Source organism: Otolemur garnettii, unplaced genomic scaffold (genome assembly GCF_000181295.1).
Source record: "Otolemur garnettii isolate 467f Iridium unplaced genomic scaffold, OtoGar3 scaffold00021, whole genome shotgun sequence".
NCBI classification, from domain to species: domain Eukaryota; kingdom Metazoa; phylum Chordata; class Mammalia; order Primates; family Galagidae; genus Otolemur; species Otolemur garnettii.
In genome coordinates, this window is record NW_003852416.1 from 25,035,792 (window position 1) to 25,056,762 (window position 20,971).

Genomic DNA, 20,971 nt, shown 5'->3' on the forward strand with positions numbered 1-20,971 from the left:
GGGCGCCTATAGTCCCAGCTACTTGGGAGGCTGAGGCAAGAGAGTCGCTTAAGCCCAGGAGTTTGAGGTTGCTGTAAACTGTGATGCCACAGCACTCTACCCAGGGTGCCAGTTTGAGGCTCTGTCTCAAAAAAAAGCATTATGCTGAGCATGAAAAAACGTTATGCTAGGCATGAACGATCACATATATTATGATACCATTTCTACAAAATCCTAGAAAATGTAAAACTATAGTGACAGAAAGCAGGTTAGTGGTTAACAGGATCTTGGAAAGGTACGTGACTATAGAGAGGAATAAGGAAACTTTTCTGGAAGCATGAGGGAACTTTTTCGGGTAAGGGAAATGCTGTATATTGTCATTGTGTTGTAGGATATATGTATTTGTCAGAAGTCATCAAATTATATGATTAAAATAGGTACATTTGGTTGTGTGCAAATTATAACTCAAAAAAGATCTTCTGGATATCTATTAGGACATTGCCAGTATAATTTAAGCTGTGTTTGATTTGAGACCCTACTAAATCCAGGGATTATCCATTTGAACACCGGTGTGTGTGGTGCCTGGGAGTCAGCTGTATCAACTCTCCTACTGTGGCAGCCAAGCTGCATTACCACACCACTCTGTGCCTCAGTTTCCTTATTATGATGTTAGCGCTCACCTCAGGGTTGTTGAGAGGAACAAATACATTAATATATTTAAAGCACTCAGAACTTTGCCTTGTGTGTATAGGCATGTAAGCATTCTTTATTCTCACCGGCTTCTGATAATCTGGTTTGTGTTATAATTATCTCTTTCTCCTAAAATGCATTTTTCTCCTTATCTCCTTCTTGAACCACGTGTGCTCATTAAAACTTGAAGTTTTTAGTAGAATGTTAGAGCTGGAAGAGATCTTGCGTAGCCTGCAAGTATGGGTGACAGAACTGAGACCAAGGAGTTGATTGATGTATCCAAGGTCGTGATAGTACATGGCCAAGCACCTACTTTACCTACTTTGTCAAGGGTTATAGAGTCTGCATTTTAAATGTTAACTGTAGGGATTTACCTTGGGCCTGCCATTGATTCCACTGTGTGGTGTTTGCTTTTCTGCAGAGCAGTTCAGAGCCCCAGTTTCAGAAGACTTGTCCTGCGACCACCATGAGCTCTGGTAAGTGATTTTAAACCCTGTCCTTCTCTTGTCCAATCTACAAAACTGAGCAGATTAACCAGATTTTCCATGTACTCTGAAGCATTTTATTTTTTTGGAACTTGGGCAATGGCCAAAGCTTTGTCATAAATCATCTTCATCACTATCATCACTGTCATTGTTAATGATTTTTTGAATGCCTACTATGCTAGACACTTTGCATGTGCCAAGTCCTAATCTTTTCACTAGTCTCTTTTCCCACTATTGAGATATAACTGGCCTACAATAAACTCTAGATATCTTACATATACAATTTGATAAATTTTGACATACGTATACACCTCAGTGGCAGTTCTTAATCTAGGTGACTGCAGTAAAAGTCAACAAACTGATCATAATTAATCCAGGGTGTGAACTAATCTAATTTTCCATAATCTGGGTTGGCTGGTTTGCTTACTCTTTTGCTTTGCCTTTGGTTAAAAAAAAAAAAAAGCAAGACCTAAACAGATAACTGGTTTTGAGTATTTTTAGGTTTGAACTGGGGAGAAAACACAGGATAGGAAAGACAGAGATGGGAACAGATCACTGCTCGTTGTGTAGCCGAGAGCTGTCAGCAGTCCAGCCCAGAACTGGAGCCAGAGACGTTTCCATCTGGAGATTAAGGATTGCCTTGGCCTCTGAGCATGCCCTGGGCCCCCTGGAGACCTACGGTTGGGGCAGGCTGGGGTTGGGGGATGACAATTTGGATATCTCATTTAGGGGTCTCTTAATCCTACACTATTTCATGACCTCTGTGGATTGAATACAAGCCTTTTCCATTTATTTGCGTGTAGTACCTTATTAGTCAAGTTCTAAGCAAGACAGCATACGGTTAGGATCTAGAAGGATTCCAGGCTCAGGGCCACACCTGGCCTCATCATGCATTGACTGTGGTCTTGAGCCTGTGGTGGACCCTTCTCTGTATTCTCTTCTGCAAAATGAACATAATCAAGACACCAATTCCATGGGATTTTGTGAGGTTTAAGCAAGGCAGTGCTTTTAAAGTGCTGAGCACTATGTCTAAGGTATGAGGTCTTGCTGGTATCAGCCCAAGTTCCTCTTTGCAAAGGGAGGGACTCGGCTTTTCCCTGATTCCTTGAGTGCTTTTGTGGTATGTGAAGAGACTATGCACCTTCTTTCCCCCTTCACATGGACCTGGGTGCTGCCAGTAACTCCTGCTTTTTAACTCATATTTTGTTGTCTGTTTGGCTTTTTACTTTTGTTGTCCTTTAAAACAGGCCATGGCTTTTTAAAAATAACTTTTGCTTTGTAGCTTGAAGTTTTCTGCTCTTCCAATGTCATAATTAGTCTAAACTGGCATTGCTACTCTTGTCATTAGTAAGGGCCAGAGAAGGAGGAAAGGAAGGGCTTGGAAGGAGGGTGAGGGAGTGGAAATGCCCCAGGGACCTCTCCCCAGGATATCTCCTGCAGGTGGGGTGCTGGAAGGAGGCATTGCTTAGGAAGAGTCCAAAACTCTAGACCCTTTGACCTGATAATCCCACACTTGGGAATGTCAGAATAATGGGAAAGAAGGAGACAAAAACATCACCCACATGAAGGTGGGGAATGAGTAAGTACAGTATGTGTATTTACTTGACGGAATATTATGCCACTATTAAAAATAATCATCAGGGAGAAAGTAGGTATGTGGAAAATATTTGTTTTACCCTTTGGTAGGAAGAGGAAGGAGAAGCATGAAAACCCTATGTTCGTTTTATTCTGAATGTGGGTTAGGCTGCCAGTCACCAACAGAAGTGATTTACCTACATGATCCTGTTTCATTCTCCTGGCAAACCCACAATGGTGGGCATGGTTTAACACCCCCTTTATGTAAATGGGGAAACTGAGGCCCTGAGGGGTTAGTAATTTGCCTGGGATTCCCCCAGTTAGTGTGTAGCATTGCTGAGTCAAATTTGGCTGTTGGACACCAACTTGTTTTGCTGCAGAGGTCTGAGTTTGAGGTGGAGGAATCATTGAATTTTAAATATTTTTCCAAAATATCTTCAGGTTTGTTTAATATTTATTAAAGGAAAAGTAAAAAAGCAATGGAAGAACATGGGGCTGGGCTGATGGTAGCTGAGAGGCTGATGTATTCTATCTTGGGGAGGCCTAAGGTAAAGCTTACTGTCATAGATGGAGCTGGAGCAAGTGCATAGGGAAGAGATAGTTCTACAAAGAAAAATGGATGATGGTACTTGTGCTGTTTCTTTAGCTTGGATTCCTGGCCTTGCCATTCTCCTTCCACCCATCCCAAAAGTGAGAATTTGAGGGAGACTTTGACATCTAGGAGAATGAGTCTTCATCTGTAGGTAGATGTGAGGCAATTCGCAGGACAGCCTCCCCATGGGGCCAGCATGGGGGAAATCCAAGCCACCCCAGGGAGGTGAAGTGGCTGCTCACATCTGGCCATGGGCAGCATCCAGGCTGGCCTGTCAGTGTAGTTTATACACGTTTGAGGTGACTACCTTTAGGAGGCTGATTTTTAAGGGCCCAGGAAAGGTGACTTCGTCTCAACCTAATGAGCTACTGTGGTTTGGGACTGGGCTTTAGGGGAAATAGTATATATGAACCAGGAAAACAAAATGATTATCCCATTGGTGAGGAAGAAGATGAGCTGTGGGATGGGGCAGACCAGATTTCAAATCCCAGCCAAGTGATCTTGGGCAGGCCTGGCGCCTTCTCCAAGGCTCAGCTTTCTTATCTATACAATAAGAGTTCCTAACTCCTAGCTTAAGGGGTCTGGGCCTTCAGGATAAAATGAGATGCCAATTATGGGATGCTAAACATGGCTTCTGGGATCCAGGAGAATCAGTGTATAAAAAATCATAGCTAGCCTGGTCCAAGGGTAGTGAGTTATCTCAATTGTTCCCAATCAGAGACCAAATTCCTTGTTCTGTTCTCCTCCCCCCTCCCATCTTACTTCTGCATATGACTATTCCCTAAAAAAAAGTAAACATATAAATCCCATAACTATTTATGATCATGTTTAATGTTTGGCTGGTGCTTGGCTGTTGGGGGTCCCTCCAAGCATGTTGGCCACAGGTGCTATTTTTAGATAGAGAACTGGGTGGAGCTTATACTGCAGGTATTTGGGGAGGCTTTCAGTGTCTGTAGCTGAGTGAAACTCAGGAAAGTCTCTACTGACACGAAGGGGGTGACATCTAAAGAGTTTCAAGAGTGTGTAGCATTTCTGCAAGGTCAGAAGAGAGGAGAAGACATTCCTGGCCAAGGGCCTTGTAGAACCCAAGACCTTGAGGTCTAAAAGTACCTGACAAGCCCAAAGTGTTGAGGCCAGCACTGTGGGCACGGACAAGAGGGAAATGCAGCCGGAAGGGGCTGGGACTGGTGGTGGAAGGCCTTGAATCCAGGTTGTGAGTTGCTCAGCTTTACCCTCAAGGTAGCTGGTGGCCTCTGGGGCTTGTAGGTTCATTGGTTGGTTTTTAATTATCAAGAAGGTTAGTTTGTTAATTTAAATATAACCAGGTATGCTAAGATATATGTACAGATCATCCCATTTAATAAAAAAATCATAATCCAAACAATCATTTGTACAATTTTGGAAACACAGAATATGTTTCCTCTCCCACCATGGAAATAATATTCTGAATGATTAAGCTCCCAAACTAAATCCCCCAATTTTTATCTTCGAAATGGAGATGAAATAAAAGTGTATTTCAAGTAAAGAGGCTTTAGAAAATCACATTGCAGAATCCCATTTTCTTTCCGTCTTGCACCCGGGAGCTTTTTAACCTGGGGAGGGCTGTAGTTAGGTCTAGAACCTGCTCTTAGGATGCAGACTGAGGCTCAGGTTAGAGGACGGATGGAGAGGAGACAGAGGGAGCGGCCAGGAAGCCACATTGTCCCTGGGCAGTGGCACGCGTCTGAACTAGGCTGGGGAGGCAGGGTATGAGAAAGGACACCTCACAGGCAGGACAGTGTGCCTTTGACAGGTGCGGTATGGGAGGAGGTGGCTGAAGGGAAGTGTCAAGGAGCCCGAGGCTTCTGTTCTGTTTGACAGATTGTCGGCTGAGCACGTAGGGATGAATCTGAGCTGCTTTTGAGGGGATAGGTAGGCCTTAGGTTGGAGATGCCATTTTTAGGGAGTTTAAGCAGATTATTTAAATGTCAGGAAAGAAGCCATAGCAAGGAGGCAGAAGAATTCATGTGACCCTCAGCGTACTTCCGTCCCCAATTAGCTTTTTCTTCCTCTCCTGGTTCAGGCTATGCAGCATTCCCAGAGCTCCCTCCCCTACGATGCCCTGAGCGGCCTACCCCCGGGCTGAGGAAATCCCCAGAGTGCGTGAGGGGAGGTGGACGGAACCACTCCAGGGTCCCTAAGTGCGGGACCCCTGTGCTGTCTCTCAACTCTGTCCCCCCAGCACCATGTTCCACACAAGACTTATTAAATGCTGGGGAGAAAAATTCACAAGCCTCCTGTTCTTTTTTTCCTTTCAGAATGCGATGCTTCCAAAGCCGTGGTAAATGGCTTGGCACCCGGCAGCAATGGGCAAGACAAAGGTAAGGCTCTCGGAGAGAAGCCTGGCTGAGTGCTGGAAGGGACTTCTCCCACATCATCGTCCTAACCAGGCTGTGAACTGGAGACTCACTCCCAACGCTGAGGTTCTGAGTCTGAGCCTGTTCTTACATTTCCTAAGTCAGAAACTGCCATTTCCTCACCGTGGGGTGATGTATTAAAAACTATCTCTAGCTGGCAAGTATGCTGTGAATCATAGCAGATCAAATACAGGGACCAAGGCATGCTTCATGCCTGGTACACATGGCATTCATCACACTGAAATGTCCTGTACCCAGCATTTCACCTTCACCTGTAATAAACAGTTACACATTCACAGTCCTGACCCCAAGGCAAAATCTTGAATCATTAAAATAAATTATGACAGTGGCATTAGTTTCACGTACCTCCTCTCATATTCTCAGTTTCAAAAAACTGTGAGATAAAAGATGTAAGCATGAAATGAATGATGGGTAAGATGACCTTTGGGTCTTGTTTGCCCTGGAGACTTTTTCTTTTTTTTTTTAATTTCAGAATGTTAAGGGATACACGTGTTTTGTTTATATATTTTGTTTTTGTACTGATTGAGTCCAAGTTATAAGTGTGATCTTCACCCAGTTAGTGTGCACCGTACCCAATAGGTGTGGATATACTCAGCCCCCCTCCCCCACCCCCCCAGCTTGATTTTTCACTGAGATTTACTTCCATTTGTACACTTAATTGTTGATCCATCAGTTCCAATTTGGTCTGAGTATGTGTGTGTGTTTCTCCATTCTTGTGATGTTTCACTTAAAAGAATGGTTTCTAGTTCCTTCCAGGTTGTCAAAAAGATACTAGCATGCCATTTTTCATGACTGAGTAGTACTCCATGGTATGCATATACCACATTTTATTAATTTATTTATGTATTGATGGGCACTTGGGTGCCCTGGAGACTTTCATCCTGATCTCAATGTGGCTACCCCAGTAGCACAGCAGCAGGGCTCTTGGTGCCATTTTGGCAGTGTGGTGATGTCCTGGGGCCCTTGGGGTGGAGTGATGAGGCAAGAGCTCCAGTCCCAGCTCTGCCACTCACAGATAGATGTCTTAGAAGGTCCTTTATCCTGGTGGGTAGGAGTTCCCTGATCTATAAAACGAGGAGATTTGATGATCTGCTTCGAATTTAGAATTTGAATGCTCATCTACTAAATGTCATGGTATCAAAGAAGAAGAACAAAGATCCTGGTATTGTACATTTAAGTCAAAATGCACCAGTTTTCAAAGAATAATTTCACAGCATTTGGCATTTTGGTCTTTATAATTCCCACCTGGTTCGGCCAGTGTTCCAATTGAGGCAAGGCAAAATGTGAACTTAGAGCTATCCACCAGGGGAGGAAAAGCCTAGAAAGTGGGAGGAGATGGGGAATGTGGGACCCTGTGGTGAGGGGGTGGGTTCCTTGGCAGCAGGAGAGACTGTCGGCCTATTCTTGCCTCCCTCCCTGGCCACGATCTGCAGTGGGGCCTTGTCTGCTGTGCTATTGGGACCGTGACAATATAGGCTAAGCTGAACTTAGGAAACACAGAGGGGAGGTGTCTGTGGAGTGGCCACAGGGAACAGTTTAGTGTCCAGTGAGGAGCATGGGGAATGGGGACCCCAATATGTATAAGACCTATGGGACCATAGACCCCAGTCCTGTGAATTCATTTGTATAAGGGACTTAAGGGGTTGGAGGGAGGGTGGCAGAAGGACATATGTCCATCCTGTCCTTGGTTGGAAACAAGGAGGCAGGTGTAACCTGCAGGTCATCATGGTGGCCTGGGAGGTCACTAAAGCAGGACCCGGGACAGCTGAACTCCAGTCTCAGCCTTTCCACTTGAGAACCAAGCGCCCTGAGCATTGCCCTGAGCTTCTTGCCTCTTCCTCTGAAAACAGTAACAGAAGTCTCCCACCTTGCCAATCTCCTGAGTGACTTGCCATGAAAACACATTTATATCCTGATACATGTAGTATCATCAGTCTCAACTTAGCTATTAACAACCAGATGCGGTGTGACTGCCACGTTCTGTACCAGGTGGCAGTGTGACGGGCTGGAAGGTGCCTCCCACCCTCCCTCCTGTCCCCTTGACAGTCTGGCCAGCACAATGCTGATTCTATGGTGACAGCCTTGTTCCCAGACACTCTCCCGCCCTGTGATTGTGTGGAATAAGACCTCTGGACTTTGCTTGTTGGAGTGACTTTGGCACCTTCCCATCTCTGTGTGTGCTGCCATTGAGAGGAGGGCGGGGCTGTGGGGGACACAACAGGCTGGTTGTGAAAAGCAGGGTTTGGGGGTGTGCCCACTGTTGAGATGGCAGAATCTGGCCAGGCAGGGAGCCCAGGAATGAGCAGAGAGAGAAGCATAAGCACCCAGGATATGTGGGCAGCAGTCTTCACCCATCTCAGGCTGGTGCCCCTGCTCTGCCTTGGCTCAGCTGGGTGTCAGGATCCTGGGTTGTGCACTTGGGTGTTGTCCAGGGTCTTATGCATGCACTTGGACACTTGGCACGTCTTGCCCAGGAATGGGTGGGTTTAAGCAAGACCATCTGCTATCTAACAGATGGGGGTTCTGATTTGCTTGGGGCCAGAGGCCTGGCTTGTCAGTGGGCACAGGACCCCAGAAGTTATGATTTAGGGGAAGCAGCTGTGATAGCTGAAAGGATCAGGCAACTCACGAACTTGTTCCTTTCCTTCCTGTGCTCAGCTGGAGCCTCCTGGCCAGTAGCTCTCCTCGGAGTCCTCCCCCCAGGATTCTCCCAAGGGGCCCTGGTCTCTGACTGTTCTCCCCTTCCTCTATTTGCCAGGCCATCTGTGTCTCTGTAAATCTCTTTGTCCAGAGCCTTGGCAAGCTCCTGGTGTGGCAGGAGGCACTGATGAACACTGCCCAACTGTCTTTGGGTGATGGTTGGAAGGAGGGGTCTGCTGTCTTGGCCTAGAACTCTAAAGAGAGAAAGCAGGTTATTTTTAATTCCTGCATCTACTGCTCTTTGTATTGTTCTTTTTGTGTGGGCGTCTTCCTGCTATTGTCCCTGCCCAGTTCCTCAACTGCCTGAGTGTTTCCCAAATGTTCTTTCTGGATGCACCATTGACCCTTTTGTGTTTTCAGCAATTGCCGACTCTTTACGTGCACGCTCTATTTCTGCTGTTAAAATAATTCCCGTGAAGACAGTGAAAAACGCTTCAGGCCTAGTCCTACCTACAGGTATCTGTCCTTGGGTTGGTTTCTTTTAAAATTATTAGCAGGTCATGCACGGTTTCCTTTCTTCTCTCCTTCTAACACACACTTTGAGGCTTACTCCTTGCATGTGTAGGAGGCATTCCCTCTCACTTCCTCAGCTGGTTCCCTCACGTCCTCTGTGTGTGCGCGCGTCTGTGTGTGAGCGTGTGCGTGCACATGTCTGTGTTTTTCTGGGAGTCAGCGAGTGAGGGGAAGAACTAAGGACAGAGGCCTTGCCGCTGCCTTCTTTAGGAGAAAGGTCAGTTCAGAGGCCAAGCACTCACTCCGGGTTGGGTCTCAGGTGCGTGGACTTCTCAGACTCTCCCTCGAGGTTTCCAACCCTCCTACATTAGTTAAAACTCCCATTTCCCTGAGAATTACTGGCCTCTGCCTTACATGCCCTGTGAATGAGGCAGCTGCCTTACACGCCAAACTTAGACTCTCCTGTGTGATGTTGCCTGGGCCATTTCCCAGAGCATCTCCTGCCCCCGCCCCGACTTTACCGGTAGTCACTTCCTCCCTCTTCTCTCCAGCCATGGGTGTAGTTCGGACGTCAGCTGTGGCTCACCACATCCTTCTGTACAATGTAGGACAAAGGAGGTGTAGAGCTCCTTTATCCAGTGGCAGTTTCAGAAGTTGGGCAAATCGGGTGTGTCCAGGAACCTATGGATGGGCTGGATTTATCAGTTTGCCCCTCACCCTTTTGAAATGACCATGAACCAGTTTCCCCAATAGTTTTGTGACATCAGTCACTTAGCCTGTTGATGAGGTTGGACAGATCAGATGCTGCCCAAGGCCACTGACTGCCCTGCCATACATTGTGGTTTTTGTGCTTCACTTTCAGTGGATAAGGGGCCGCCAGGGCAGACCTGTTCTCTTCTCTGACATTAATGATCATTCTGGGTTGCTGGAAAGGGGCTGTGGTGGAAAGCAAGGAAAGAGCAGGCTTTGCCTCCCTGTGCCCTTGAACAGGGATGAGGATGAGTCAGACATCGGAGCCCACATCTTGCCCAAATGCACGTCCTGAAATTTAACCTGTAATCCTGATCATGACAATTTTAGGTGAGGGATTCAGGCTGTGAACAACTTGAAAAAAACTGAAAAAAAAAACCAAAAAAACGAAACCAAAACTATGGAGTTCAGCTCAGTTCAGCTGTGCGTAAAGAAAGAAACACTTGGCATGCATGCCTTCTGGAATTGTGTGGTCTGCACCCGTTTCCTGCCTCTTATACTGATTTTCTTGGAGGACGGGCATCTGGCTCTTTTGAAGCGTATTTCGAACTCCCTTTCAAGGGAACTCTCAGAGACGATCTGGGTCTGTTATTGTGTTATTGGGCCCTCATAAAACTGTAGGAGAGATTGAGGGGCCTGTGGAGACGTGATGGACACCGTTCATAGAAGGATGAAGCCTTTCTAGGCATTTTTGTTGCTGTGGGGTTTTTTGTTGTGTTTGGAACGTGAGGCTGTCACTCATGAGCTTTTTCACCAGGCAGTATATCCTTCTGTCTCATGATTTCTAGGGTCTTGACTTGCTGATCTAAGGAGATTTACTTTTCTCTTTCCCACTGAAAACTGCAAGGAGCAATGATTCTCCGTGGAACACCCACCTGACTCCCTATGTTGCCACCTGGCTCTTGTATAAGAATGATGGTCTGGAAGCTTGAGAAATCTTTCATAAGCTCTTTCTTGAACTGCGCCTTACTAACTAATTGGCCAGAAGTCTGCTCACCATCCTAAACTTCATTTAATAAAAGGAGTAAACCTGCTTTCATTCTGAAATGTTTCCGGCTGATATCGCAACTCATGCATTTACTCAGAACTCATGGTTGCCTCCATGCCTCCATTTCCCCCTAACTTCATGATGCAGAGTAAACACCTACAAATGTGATTTGTCCCTACTCTACCACCCCCAAATTAATTTCCATTGCCCACAAGTGTTTGAAGGCTGTGTGGCTGTGACCAGGGCCATCTCATTCCCCAGCGGTGCCAATTTGCTAACTGATTGTCCTGCTAACTTTAATTTTTCACGAGTCTTGGATTCAGTTTTCTCTTTGGGGTTCTTGTTTTTTCAGATATGGATCCTACAAAAATCTGCACTGGGAAGGGAGCAGTGACTCTCCGGGCCTCATCTTCCTACAAGGAAATCCCAAGCAGTACCCCTGTGAGCCCACAGGAAACCCCACAACATGGAAGCAAATCAGGTGTGTTACCACTTGAACTGGGGAGGAGTGTTTAAAGCCACATGGGAAGGGCAGGATGAGGAGTAGGGTGGAGTTCGTGCTCTGCTGCAGAGAGTGTGTGTGAATTCATTAGCTCCTGATTTTCTCAGGGGTCCCTGGGACAGTCAGCTCCATGTCCCCTCTGTGAGGAATGATGGTCACAGCCCTGAACAGACAGGTAGTCACATGCTTCAGGTGACGGTGCAGCAGTGACCACCACTTTATCTGAGCTTTGACTGAGCAGATAACCCTGTCAGGAGAGCCAGTGCTCTGCAGAGTATATTTGTGCAAATGGCTCATGGTGAGATGGACTAGAGGTTGAGCTTCTCAGAGATCATTCCCCATTCCAAGAGTTTGGCAGTGACCTGTCCAGGCAGTACTGGCCGAGGAAACAGCCAGGGGAGGCTGGGAGGTCCATGTGGCCAAGTGACCTTGCTTCCAGGAAAGCAGAGGTGGGCAGGGCTCAGGCCTGTGGTAGGGATCAGCCAGCTGAGAGGGCAATTCTTTGACCAGTAGAAACTAGGAGAAAAAAAGGTCAAAATAGCCCTGTAGAGCCTAACTCCATACCCTGATCTGGAACTTGGGGAACCTGAATGTCTAATATATGGTACTGAGGTTTAGAACTGGGGCTCTGGAACCTCACACCTCTCTGTTCACATCCTGCCTGGATCCACCATCTGTTGCCTGTGCAACCTTCGACAAATTATTCACTATCTCAACCCTAATGATCTCATCTGTGGAATGGGGTTGATGATTGGACCTGCCTTCTAAAATAATTGTGAGGAAGAAGTATGTGAAATGTGTTGTGCTGTGCCTGCTGGGGCGGCATGGAAGGAGCTATTAGATGTCAGCTGCTGTTACTAGATTAGGAGTAGGATTATACTGACCTCTCTTGAGAAGGGTTTTCCGTAGCCCCAGTATTCTGAGAGTTGGGAAATGCTGACTTTGAGGTTCCACAGGGACAGTTATTTAGAGTGGGGCAGCCCCTTTCCACTCTGTAGGGAAGTTGGTTCTCACACTTTAACCACATCAGAATCGCCTGTAGTAAAAAGACAGGTGTATGATTCTCGCTTGTGAGTCTGAGGTTTTGCATTTCTGACAAGTTCTTAGGTGATGCCAGAGGTGCTAAGGACCACATCTGAGAGCTACTGCTGTAGGGGATAAGAGTTTTCTTTCTTTCTCAAAGGAAACAAAGGGAGAGATTGAACGGAGGGGATGATCACTCCCTTGGGACGAAAGAGTAAAGGAGTATAGGGCATGCAGACCCTTCCGGTGTGTTCAGATGGGATCGTGTAGGGTGGAGATGGACAGTGCCCAGTGTCATGGAGACTGACTTTCTTCCTGTCCCAGCCGCCTATAACAGGTGCCCAGGCAGATGCTCGGGGATGAGGGCAGGGTTGGGTTAAGCACAAGGCCCTCTCTGGTAATGCTGGTCCTTGGGGAAGACTTCTTTTTTTTTTTTTGAGACGGAGCCTCAAGCTGTCCCCCTGGGTAGAGTGCCATGGCATCATGCTCACAGCAACCTTCAACTCCTGGGCTCAAGCGAGTCTCCTGCCTCAGCTTCCCAAGCAGCTGGGACTACAGGCGCCCGCCACAACACCTGGCCATTTTTTGGTTGCAGCCATCATTGTTGTTTGGCGGGCCCGGGCTGGGGATTTGAATCCGCCACCTTAGGTGTATGTGGCTGGCGCCTTAGCCGCTTGAGCCACAGGGGCCAAGCCGGGAAGACTTCTTTATCCTTATGCTAAGGGAAGGCCTGGGCAGCCTGCGGTGCTGCAAGTGAACAGAGCAACTTCTTAGTCCTAAACTTGGAGCCTGCCCCCCTCCCCCTTCCTGTTGCAGCGGCTTTTCTCTTCTCCAGAAAAGGTAGGGGCAAGGAGAGAAGGCAAAATTATTTCTAGCCTAGAATAATCCAGCCTCTCTAAGCCTAACTGGGAAGATCCAGTTCCAAGCTTCCCAGGTAGGGAAGAGAGACCACTAAGGGACAATACAAAGAGAATGGCCTTACCTGAGGCCACGTGGCTCAGTGAAATGACTCGGGAATGGCCCAGCCCAGTGAGGGGAACGGGGAGGGGAGCCTTGGGCTCCCTCTTGTGGCTACACTGTGGCATTGCCATAGAGCACAAGTGCTGCTCCTTACCGGGGACATGCTTATGCTACCAGCATTTGAGGCAGTGTCAGAAGCCCTCTCCTGTCTCAAAATTATTGTACATCTTACATATTTCTACCAAAGAAAGAGATTTCACCAGATTGTCCCCAGATTGTTTTAAAAGGCAGTACCGTACTTGGAAGAATTATGGCATAGCTGTTAGCCATACTTTAGTTAAGCTTAGGATTTTCTTCCTTGTAAATTGAGATCCTTGAATCCAATGAGGAGACATTTATTCAGCAATATCCATGTGCCAGATGATAAGTGAGTCACTGGGAATTGTTATGAGAAGTAGGGGAAGGGAGGAAAAGAGAATAATTCTGCCTGCATTTGGTGGGAGCAGAAGGCAGTTTGTTGCATCAGAAGAGTCAGGTGTGAGTTTAGAGTTTGCTACCTTACTTTCTGACTATGGATCAGTCACAGTGACTTTGAAGCCTGTACAAAGTATGAGGGGCTTCAATGAGATATTTCTACACAGTTCTAGTTTCAGAAGGCTCCATGACCTTGGGAAGTTCAGAAATTAACCTGACACAAATTGAATTCTTTTGGCTGGGAATAAACTTAGGATGGTATCCTAGGACAGTTTGAGTGAAAGGAATAAGTCAGATTTGAGTAAGGGAAATAAGCCCCACACCAGCTTATTAAATGTCCAAAGCAGACTGGAATGAGTTAGCACTGGAGAGGGTGATGATGGGACACTTAGGAATGGTGATCTTGTTCTCTGACCATACTGCCCCTTGGCCAGCATCCTGCTGGCTCCTGATTCTGGTGGTGCCTATACAGCTCCCATCCTTGTCTACTCTCTCTCTTCATGACCTTTGGGTGACAACTTCTTGGCTCACATCAGTCTCCCATCCTGTCTTAGGAGCTCTGGTCCTTGACCAGCCTCATGAAAATAGTCTTTTGCAGCATTTGCAGACAGCCAGGACCAACTTGGACTGGGAGCCTGACTGGGAGGCAGCAAGTGGCCCTTACCAAGCCTTGGGGTACATGCTTCATACTACCCATGACTTTTCCTGTAGCCTATGTCAAATGGTCACTGGCGCCCTCCCTTATCACAAGGGCCAGCATCTGTTCCCCAGCAGCTCTATGTAATTCCTCTCTGCCTAACTCCCTGGCTTTTCCATTTTCTTAAATTCCTATAGGTCACCAAGTTGCTGATTTTTTGCCTAGACTGGGAGCTCCAGTCCTTACATGACTCTTGAGGACTGCATCACTGAGATACTTTCAGAAGTATCTCCTATTCCAGTCCTTGCTCCAACTCCCATGTCTTGGGAGAGTGGCACAGTTCTGGAGTCACACAGTCCACAGTCATCTATCAAGGCTAAGGTCTACCACTTACTATCTTTGCGTTGTGGGATACTTACTGAACCTTAGAGGGCTTTAGTTGCCTCATCTATAAAATGGGAGTGATTGTGACAGAGTTGTTGAGATTATGTGAGCTTTTTCATAGCAAGCATTTAGCACAGACCCAAAGCAAGTACTCTTTTTTTTTTGGCCAGGGCCAGGTTTGAACCCGCCACCTCTGGCATATGGGGCCAGCACCCTACTCCTTTTAGCCATAGGCACCACCGTAAGTACTCTTTAATGGTAACTATTCTAGTTACTACAGGTCAGGAGGCCTATTAAGTACTTGAAATAATTTCAGTTTGAAGCCATAAGGGCCTGGGCCTGGTGGGAATGAAGAATAGGGGCCAAAGGTAAAATTGTCTTTAGGAGGATAGATGAAATGACAGGGCTTGATGCAATTTAGTTAAAGACCTTAGAAAGGCAGGACACTGTGCTGGCCAGGAGGTGTCTTCCCTTGTTAGAAGAATAATTGTGGCACTCATAGAGATGGGGCGATTTGTGAAGGTGATTGAAAGGAATATTAAATTCCATTTTTGACATTTTGAGTTTCTTGGCAAAGAAAGGGCTTCTAGGAGAAAGTCTCTAATGGGCATTTGGAAATTTGGAGTTCAAGTGTGGATTTGGGAGCAATCTGGATCCAAGTGAACCTTGGGAGGATAGAGATGATCCTGCATGCAGTGACAGATAGAACCCTTGGAATTTCCCAGTTAAAACTGACTCTCCAAAATCCTACCTTTGAGGGGTGACTTGACTCAAGATCCCTGACCACAGGCCTCTTGATCAGCCTTCTCATCTCTGAATGTGGACCTTGGTTTTTAGATCATATAATCTGAAAAGAATGGCAATAATCATAGTACTGCTTCCTGATCTTGTTGTCTAGTTAGGTCTGAATGTTGGCCATGTCGGTTCAGAGTGACTCCACCCCGTCCCAGGTCAGAGGGCTTTTGCTCAAGAGGAGATAGGGAGCCTGAGCTAGTGGTGGGTGTGATTCCAGCTTCCTGTCTGGTACAGCCTGAAGCCCATATGGCTTGACACATCACTTCCTATGTTCTGACTCTGACGCCAAGGTCCAGTTCAGCCCTGACATTTTGGTAATTCTGTGCCAGTTGGCTGCAGTTCTTATTGCCTGATTCCTGATTGCAAAGTTAGCTTTGGACGTAAAGATTCTTGGACCTAAGCCCAAATCATTTCCACTGGTTTGACCCTGACATTTGCTCTCCAGAAACGGCAGTAGCAAAAGGATATTTTAAGAAAATTGGTGTTGAAGCACTTACACGTACCCCCTACCTCTGTTAAATAAGTCTTTTTTATGAGTGCATATGTGAGAATTCAGGCCAACTGAGAAGCTGGAGGGAAAAGCCCCACAAGAGCACCCTCCCTTATGATACCAACTTAAAGTTCAGGGTATTTCCCAACCACTGTCAGTTTTGATAATATGGTGGAAGGATTCACACAACTAATTGAAAGTTGCCATATGTGTGGTTAAGGTTCATTACAGGGAAAGGAAAGAGATTAAAATTAGCCAAGAGAAGATGTGCATAGGGTAGAGTCTGGTAAAGTACCAAATGTGGAGCTTCTGTTGCCCTCTCACATGGAGTCAGGGCCTGTTATTTCCCAGCAGTGATGTGTGCTTGGAGTATTGCCACCTGGGACTTTGAGGCTTCATGTCTAGAGTTTTTATTGGGGCTCCATTACATAGGCGTGATCCACTGCTCATGTGATAGATCTCAGTTTCCAATCCTCTAGGAGGTTAAGCTCTTGGTGGTTCAAAGCCCATACCCCAAATCACATTATTGGTGTGGCTTAAAGCCCCTAGATAAACAAAGACAAGCGTGACATTCCAGGGACTTAGAGATTACTTCTCAGAAGCTGAGGGCAATGGCCAGACTGCGTTTAGTGTAAAGTTAAATTTTCTACTATACGCATAAATAAAAAACACAAATAAGATTGGTAGAACCACCTTTATTTTTGTTTATTTATTGGATTAATATGAGAGTAAATATAATTAGGTTACCTTGTTTACATTTGTAAGGTAAAATCCAAGTTGCCATTGAGTTCTTCACCCAGAAAGTGTTTTCATATACCCTTACCTTGTACCTGTTAGGTGGGAAATTACTGAACCTCCTTCTCCTTCGCCCCTTCCCGCTTCTTGAATTCAATTGTGCTTTTCTCTCATGTGGGCCTGTAGTTGTTGATCTATTAGTTTGAACATAGTATTGAGCCACTTTTAACCCCTGTTATGAACTTCTTGAATACTAGGATATAGCAAGACTAACTCAAAGTTAGCCTAAGATCTCAAAAAGAACTGATCAGCAAAAAAAGCTTTAGCTGGGCATGGTGGTGTGTACCTGTGTAGTCCCAGCTACTCAGCAGGATGTGATGAGATCATTGCTTGAGCCCAGGAGTTTGAAATTGCAATCCACTATGATCAGAGCTGTGACTAGCCATTGTACTGCAGACAACATAGTGAGACCCAGTCTCCAATAAAGGGGGAAACCCCACAAACTTTGGAATAAGCCAATAATGCAATTAGCACAGAATGAGATAAAAGAAAATATCAGGAGGCTATAGCCACAGGTTAGAAAAGACTGCATATAAAGAACAGATGGAGGAAAGTTCCACTTCTTGCAGAAAGGCTAGGTCTCTTAAGGACTACAAAAGCTATCTAGGATCCAACTTTCCAAGGCCCTCCTCAACCTAACATTTCTTAGAAATAGCATTGTGGCAGTGTCTTCAACCTGGAGTTAATAATGGATGATTATGTATGTAAGATTTCATCTTGCTATTCTCAGGTACAAATGGCTCTGGGCTGCTACAACCTTCCAGGCTGAGAAGATGAGGTAACAGATAGGGGTGATGAAATATCAGAAATATAGCTCTCCTGTAATAAGGAAGAGAGGAGCACTTAAAGAAGTCTTGGAAACTGCCTTTTGGGGACAGTTTTAAAGACTTGGAAAAAGAAGAAAAAGTAGATCTATCTTTAAGGATATTTATGTTCTTGAAGCTATTTATCAAATGGCAAAGATCAACAACTCTAATGTATATCTATGGGAATTTTTTCCTCTTATGTTTTGGATTCTGATTTTCACATACTTTATACTTGATATTTTCATTTAGTCCTCATGATTCAAAAGAGGTGTTAGTAGATATTATCTCCATTTCACATTTGCAGGTAACAAGATAGAGAATCAGAGCTCAAACTAGGCAATCTGAGGCCAAAATAATAGTACCTTTATGAAATCTAGAGGTTTGTAAGCACAGTCATATCTCACCTGTCCATGACGTATCTCTTTGCTGCTGCCACCTGAATAGAACCAACCCGATGGAGCACCCAAAAGTGGCTGAAAGAATGTGTCCCCAAATCCATGCACAAAGTTTACATTCTTTATTAAATAGCCCTGTGTGCAGAACCAATTGTTACTTAGTGTTTTCATAAGTCTAATAAATATCATGGAATGTTTTGACAAAGGCAGACTAGAAATATCAGCTTAGAAAGAAGATAGTGGCTCATGCCTGCACTCCTAGCATCCTAGGATATAAGGTGGGAGGAGTGCTTGAGGCCAGAAGTTCAAAACCACCCTGAGCAAGAGGGATACCCTGTATCTTCAAAAACTAGAAAAATTACCTTGCATAGTGGCATGCATCTATAGTCCAACTACTCGGGAGGCTGAGGTGGGAATGGTTTGAGCCCAGGAGTTCAGTGTTGTGGTGCAGGCAGCAGAGGGAGACTCTGTCTAAAAAATAAGTAAGTCAATAAATAAATGAAAGAAGATGGTACAGTAAAAGTAATAGCTGTGAAGAGGGATGAAGACCATTGTTACTATGAGTCATCTGGTGTTTGAGGGCTTGCCATGTGTGAGCCTATCTCTGGGACAGGTATCTGAATGGATGCCACAGTGGGTATTAAATATGGTTTCTTTTAGAGATACTTTTATATACCTGATCTCCTTAATCCTGTGAGGAGTGTGTAAGGCAGGAATTATACTTGAAGATGACAAGGTGAAATTTAGCGTGGTTGATGAACTTGCCGCTGTCACACAAGCTAGTACCTTGTAGTAATATGAGCAAAAACACAATTCTTATAAATTTTTCAACCATTGTTATCCACCAGGGATTGGTTCCAGGACCCCACATATACCAACATGTGCAGATGCTCAGGTCCCATATTTAAAGTACATATGACCTACACACATGCTCCCATATATTTAAATCATTTCTGGATTACTTGTAATACATGTACAATGTAAATGATGTATAAATATTATACAAAGTGTTTTTTAAACTTTATTTTTAATTATTGTATTATTATTTAGTGTTTCTCTCCAATTTTTTTGATCCATAGTTGGCTGAATCCACAGATGTAGAATCTGAGGATCTGGAGGGCTGACTGTATATAGTTGTATGAGGAGAAGGCAGATAGCTGTCAGCTGTCCATAAGGGAGAGGCACAAATGTAACTGGCAACCTGCTGAAAGAATATATGTCTAAGTTACCTTATAAACACTGTTTTAGAGGGAAGAAAATAAGAAACAATGGATACAATTAGTTTTCCAGAGTAAGGATGTTTCTAAGTATGCCTTCTATCAGTGGTTCTCAAAGTGGACTGTGGACCAGCAACCTCAGCATTACATGAGAACTTGTTAGACAGATTCTCAGGCTATACTTCTCACCTATTAGTTGGAAATGCTGAATGCCAGGCCCAGTGATCTATGTTTTAACAAGCCCTCCCAGCAATTCTGATGCAACAGTGCCACTGCTATACATAGACGCCAATCACTCAAAACCATTACGCTTGCTTTCTTTTTTGCTTTGACTCTTTTTGGCTCCCACCACCTCCCTGGAGTGTAGCCTCCGTTTTGTGGCTGTTGGTGTGGTTGGCAGCTGTGGGTGGTTGGCAAGGCACAGCACTTGTATTCTGGAGACCAGGGCTAACAACAGATTTGGCACTTCCTGGCTGTGTGACTTTGGGCAAGTCAGTTGGCCTCTCTGTTTCCTCTCCATGAAGTAGAGTGATTTCCTACCTCAAAGAGCTGTTGTATATACTTAATTAAATACAAAATCAATGTGAAAGTGACTAATAGTGCCTGGCACTTAGAGAAGTGTTCAGTAAATGTTCTTAAATCTCCATTTGGCACCTGGAAAGCCCCTCTCCAGTCCTGAGGGAGGACCGGAGAGGACATTAAGGAGGGAGGCTTGGCCTCTGAGTGCTGCAGTTAGTCCCCTCTTTATCTTTACACAGTAAACAAGTGGAGGCAGCCCAGGGGAAGGAGGAAGTCCCAGGACTGGCCAGATTAGAGGTTGGCAAACTATGGCCATGAGTGAAATCTGCCCTGTGCCTGTTTTGAACAGCTCTTGAGCTAAGACTGATTTTTACATTGTTAAATGGTTAAAAGAAAAAGAAGAATGATATTGTATGCCACATAAAAATTCTATGAAAGTCAACTTTTAGTGTCCAAAGGTAAAGGTTTATTGGAGCACAGCCATACGCATTGATTTACATATGGTCTGTGGCTGTTTTGTGCTATAGTGGCCATGTTGAGTTGTGCTGAGACCATATGCCCCACAAAAGTTAAGATATTTCCTCTCTGACCCTTCACAGAAAAAGTTTGTGGATCCCTGAGCTAGACAGAGAGTAGAGAGACTTGCAACAACATTGACAAAGCAGGGGCATCATTACCTTCATTTTTCAGATGAAAAATTGAGTCTCACAGTTCACCCTAGGTCACAGAACCCATTGGTGGTGGAGCCAGGACTTGAATTGAGGCCCAGCTGCCTTCCCAGCTGAGTTTGTACACACTGCTGTACCGCCTAGTGGTGCTGCGTGGGTCAAATTAGGAGAGGCTTTGGGTCTCTGAAATGCATTGGGCAATTAGCACTGGCAAGGCTGAAGGGAGAACAAGGGTGCCTTGTAGTGTTATAAGCACTCAGGAAAGGGGATTAGATTTTGAAATGTTTATGTGGCTTATTTAATGGAAAGTAGAAAAACAGGCAGGAAGAAAAATCCTTATCACAGCAGATACCTTTGGGCTGAAATCATTTTTCACCCCTAGTGCAGCACCACCATCCCTGAAAAAAGTGTTTATCCACATCTCTCTCCCAGGCCTGTTAGTTAGTGCAGCTTGCTAATGAGGAGTGGTCATTTTGAGCCCATAGCAGGCTCGAGGAAGGGGAAAGAGAGCTAGGGAGTAGGGACTGGAAAGTGGAGGGCTCTGTTGCCTTTTTGTCTGTAAAATAAGAATGTCAAGGAACAATTGTTTCTTCATTCCTGTGAATGTGAGCCTTGTGTTTTCAAAGGTCAGTGCCTGTGAGCACATCATGGTTTAGAGTGGGTTCCTATGGTAATCA

General features: G+C 45.3%; 1 protein-coding gene across 6 annotated transcripts in view; it reads left to right on the top strand.

The window, feature by feature from the left end:
* The window catches only part of SORBS1 (sorbin and SH3 domain containing 1), a 242,430-nt gene that overhangs the window by 117,510 nt on the left and 103,949 nt on the right, over positions 1-20,971 (top strand). For 5 of the 6 annotated variants that reach the window (XM_023511595.1, XM_023511596.1, XM_023511597.1 and 2 more), the window contains 3 exons: positions 1,091-1,145; positions 5,619-5,681; positions 10,982-11,110. In XM_023511595.1, coding sequence (XP_023367363.1) covers positions 1,136-1,145; positions 5,619-5,681; positions 10,982-11,110 — 202 coding nt within the window. In that variant the 5' untranslated portion in view covers positions 1,091-1,135. Of the gene's footprint in view, positions 1-1,090; positions 1,146-5,618; positions 5,682-8,798; positions 8,895-10,981; positions 11,111-20,971 lie in introns of all 6 variants that reach the window. The other variant, XM_003787314.3, reaches the window with a different exon arrangement.